The sequence below is a fragment of the Staurois parvus genome, unplaced genomic scaffold (genome assembly GCF_062004578.1).
Source record: "Staurois parvus isolate SC_StPar_1 unplaced genomic scaffold, SC_StPar_1.0 ptg002181l, whole genome shotgun sequence".
In the NCBI taxonomy this organism is placed as follows: Eukaryota; Metazoa; Chordata; class Amphibia; order Anura; family Ranidae; genus Staurois; species Staurois parvus.
In genome coordinates, this window is record NW_028319977.1 from 2,306,072 (window position 1) to 2,310,540 (window position 4,469).

General features: G+C 37.4%; 1 protein-coding gene across 1 annotated transcript; it reads left to right on the top strand.

Annotated features, from left to right (window-relative positions):
• Positions 1 to 242: 242 nt before the first annotated feature.
• LOC149432255 (taste receptor type 2 member 64-like) lies at positions 243 to 2,635 on the top strand. The gene is made up of 2 exons (XM_089665358.1): positions 243 to 1,196; positions 2,537 to 2,635. The coding sequence occupies exons 1-2, from the start codon at positions 243 to 245 to the stop codon at positions 2,633 to 2,635; spliced, it is 1,053 nt and encodes a 350-aa protein (XP_089521484.1).
• Positions 2,636 to 4,469: the final 1,834 nt, after the last annotated feature.

Genomic DNA, 4,469 nt, shown 5'->3' on the forward strand with positions numbered 1-4,469 from the left:
ATATTTACTAGAATATGTTGCTGTTTCCCTTTAAGCTCTGTGCATGAAAAAAAAAATATTACCACCTAGTGTTAGTTTACAAGTGTCAGATCTACTTTCACACTATTTGTATAAAGAACAGCACATCCAATGTGTTTGCATTACCATTTGCATCATGAACTTAAACTAACAATTGTTCATCAATAAATAAAGAACACTTCTATCATTTTTAATACAGGCAGCTCTTCTATATGAATACAAAGATGGCAGATTCCATTTTATTACAAAATTGGTTTCCATTTGTTTGTTTTGGAATATCAGTAATGGCAGGTCTGGTGATGCAACCCTTTATTGTGGTTGTTAATATCATTGACTGGCTGAAGGGAAGAGCAATGTTGGGTGCTGACAAAATTATCACCTCACTTGAGATATCAAAGGTTTTCTTTCATGTTTCCAGCCTGCTGTATATTTTCGCAATGTTTTACTTTCCAGAGTTCCTTGCTCTTTTTTCTAAATTGCTTGCATTAATTTTGCATTCCTCAGCCTTTTCCAACATCTTGTTATCGACCCTTCTCTCCATCTTCTTCTACGTCAAGATTGCCACCTTTCACAGTGTCTTCTTCTTACGTCTGAAGGCTATCATATCAAGAAGAGTCATCTGCCTGATCATTGCCTCTATGCTGTTGTCTGTAGGGTATGCATCTATGTATTTTATGGGTCCTCCTGTTAGGTTTCTTAGGAATTCTACACAAAGTTACATTTCAGACTATAGACTGAAGATGCAGACAATGTCACATTTTAGTTTACTGTGGAATATTTTTCCTCTTGTAATTGTCTTCATAGCTTCGGCTCTTCTCATAATTACCCTTGGTTTCCACGTGAGTAGACTGAACAATCCTGGACACGTAACAAGCAGTACAGATGCCTACTATAGGACAATAAACTTTACAAGTGTCTCTTTCACGATCTGGGCTTTGTATTTTATAACAATTATAACTGAAGGATACACATTATTGTTGGATCCTTTATGGTTGCTTTTTTTAATGAATATTTTTCCAGCTCTACATTCTGTTTTGTTAATTTATGTAACAATGAAACTAAGAAACCAGTTCTTCAGGATTGTCCATTATGGAACTGACTGCTTGTTCAACAGAAAAGTTCCTGGATCCCATTCTACAGAGCTGGTGGTGACCACTGTGGGAACTCGCTTCAACGTGGTAGAGCTTCTTCAAAGCACACAGCAACTCGCTTCTTTTAAGGGCTTTTTTACCCACTTTTATTTACAAGAAAGTTCAAGAAACACAAATGCTTCCCACGCAGGGGTATCCAACATCAAGCAAATCAATAGTATTCAGCCTCCTGGCTTGCACGCAGTTTTAAGTCTGCCTCCTGCAGACTCTTCCCAAAATATGGCACCAGCACACAGCTAGTCTGGCTTCCACCTGACTCCAAGGCAGCGACCTCCCGTCTGCCAGGGTGGAGTCCTCCTGACTCCGTTTGCCGGGGTGGAGCTCAGACTCATGGCCTGGCCTCCACAAAAAGGCCTGCACACACCTGTGCAATCAGCACACTGGCTGCTCCCAAAATATGGGCCCAGGATTGGAGATTTCATCCCTCCCAAATCTCTTAGAAATCTCCAGGCAACAGGTCCCAAAACAGGCTTTACCAACCAAAGAGGAAACTTATAAACCCGTTTCCTCTGCATTATGAGAACTGCCTGGAGCCCCTCAACCTGCATGGTTGAGAATCCTGGGTCTCCATCATGATTTCCACCGTGGCAGGATACCGCACTGCCACACCACTTACTGAAAAAAAGATGATAATATTATGAGTAATCTCTTCATTTTTATTAGATACTAGAGATATTTTAGTGTTTATAGAATGTGTGCAACTGTTAGTGGAGTGATTTCTAGTTTCTGGTTTTTGGTATTAAGCAGGTACTCGTACATTATGTTTTATGAATTAAATATTAAAATACATATTTGTATAATTTTAACTATATTATTGTAATCATCAAAGTTCTTCAGGATTGTCCAATGTGGAACTGATTGCTTGTTCAATATAAAAACTCCAGAACCTTGTTCTAGAGAACTGGTGGAGGTGTAGACTTTAGCGATAGGTTAGTATTTATAGCATGTGTACAACTGTTAGTGGAGTGGTTTCTAATTGTAAATGTTTTTGGTAATAAGTAGATACTCTTATACTTACCAATTCTTCAAGATTGTCCATTGTGGAACCGATTGCTTGTTCCACAGAAAAGCGCCAGGAGCTTGTTGTAGAGAACTGGTGGAGGTGACCACTTACTTTTGAAAGTTTTTCAGGATTGACCACTGGGAAACCAACTGTTTGTTCAACAGAAAACCTCCAGAACCTTGATCTAGAGAATTGGTGGAGGTGATTCCTGCCTAGAAGAAAGCTGATAATACTATGAGCAATCTCTTAATTTTTAGTAGACTTTTGAATATGTTAGTGTTTATAGTTTGTGTGCAACTGTTAGTAGAGTGATTTCTAGTTGTAAATGTTTTTGGTAATAAATAGATGCTCTTATACTTACCAGTTCTTCAAGATTGTCCATTGTGGAACCGATTGCTTGTTCCACAGAAAAGCACCAGGAGCTTGTTGTAGAGAACTGGTGGAGGTGACCACTTACTTTTGAAAGTTCTTCAGGAATGATCATTAGGGAACCAACTCTTTGTTCAACAGAAAAACTTCCTCCAGAACCTTGTCCTAGAGAGTTGGTGGAGGTGATCCATGCCTAGAAGAAAGCTGATAATACTATAAGCAATCTCTTAATTTTTAGTAGACTTTAGAATATGTTAGTATTTATATTTTGTGTGCAACTGTTAGTAGAGTGGTTTCTAGTTGTAAATGTTTTTTGCAATACTCTTATAATTACCAGTTCTTCAAGATTGTCCATTGTAGAACCAATGCTTTGTTCCACAGAAAAGCTCCAGGAGCTTGTTGTAGAGAACTGGTGGAGGTGACCACTTACTTTTGAAAGTTTTCCAGGATAGACCACTGGCAAGCCAATTGCTTGTTCAACAGAAAAACTCCAGAACCTTGTCCTAGAGAGTTGGTGGAGGTGATCCCTGCCTAGAAGAAAGCTGATAATACTATGAGCAGTCTCTTAATTTTTAGCAGACTTTAGAATATGTTAGTATTTATAGTTTGTGTGCAACTGTTAGTAGAGTGATTTCTAGTTGTAAATGTTTTTTGCAATAGGTAGATACTCTTATAATTACCAGTTCTTCAAGATTGTCCATTGTAGAACCAATGCTTTGTTCCACAGAAAAGCACCAGGAGCTTGTTGTAGAGAACTAGTGGAGGTGACCACTTACTTTGAAAGTTTTCCAGGATTGACCACTGGGAAGCCAAATGCTTGTTCAACAGAAAAGCTCCAGAACCTTGTCCTAGAGAGTTGGTAGAGGTGATCCCTGCCTAGAAGAAAGCTGATAATACTATGAGCAATCTCTTCATTTTTGGTAGACTTTAGAATATGTTAGTGTTCATAGCTTGTGTACAACTGTTAGTAGAGTGATTTCTAGTTGTAAATGTTTTTGGTAACAAGAAGAAACTCTTATACTTACCAGTTCTTCAGGATCATTCATTGTGGAACTGACAGCTTGCTCAACTGAAAAGCTCCTAGATCTCATACAGGAGAGCTAGTGGAGATGGCCACCTACTAAGAGAAATATAATGATATTATGAGCGATATCTTAATTTTTAGTAGAGATATGTTACTGCTTGTAGTATGTGTGCAGCTGTTAGTGGAGTGGTTTCTAGTTATAAAATATTTTTTGTAATAGGTAGATACACGTCTACTACTTTTTATTAATTAAATATTGAAACACATATTTATATAATGTTTACTATAATACTATAATCATTGAATGTTCCTTCAAGATTGTTCATAGTGGAACTGTTTGCTTGTTCAACAGAAAAACTCCAGGACCATATTCTAGAGAGCTGGTGGAGTTGACTACTTACTAAAGGAAAGATGATAATATTATGAACAATCTCTTTGATGACAGTAGACACTAGATATACGTTAGTATTTATAATATGTGTGCAACTGTTAGTGGAGTGATTTCTAGCTATAAATGTTAATTAAGCAGATGTTCCTTTTCTACTTAAATGCATATTAAATATGTTTTATTATATTACTGTAATCATTAAAATCCAAGAAATGTATCCTAATGCAAAGATCTCAGTACTATGTCTGTAAACCTTGGTGAATCCATGCACATTAGCTGTCCTGGATTTTTAACTTATGCTGTATATACTGTACTAACATTCATCATGTTTATACCATGGTGGATGTGATGTTGCTGAATGTCCAAGCTGGTGAATGTTCAAAGTGTATGTCAAAGCCAATACTTTTTTTCTTAGCTTTGGTTAGAGTGGGGAAGATTTAGGGCCCCTGTTAGGTTTTGACTGCTCTCTGGGGCTCCAGTAAAAAGAATTGCCTTGACCTCCCATGTTATTTTAAA

Bases quoted from the DNA above. Each gene is read 5' to 3' on its own strand.
- LOC149432255 (XM_089665358.1), top strand. From the start codon at position 243: ATGGCAGATTCCATTTTATTACAAAATTGGTTTCCATTTGTTTGTTTT. The intron at 1,197-2,536 runs GTAGAGCTTCTT...TATACTTACCAG, and splicing joins TGGGAACTCGCTTCAACGTG to TTCTTCAAGATTGTCCATTG.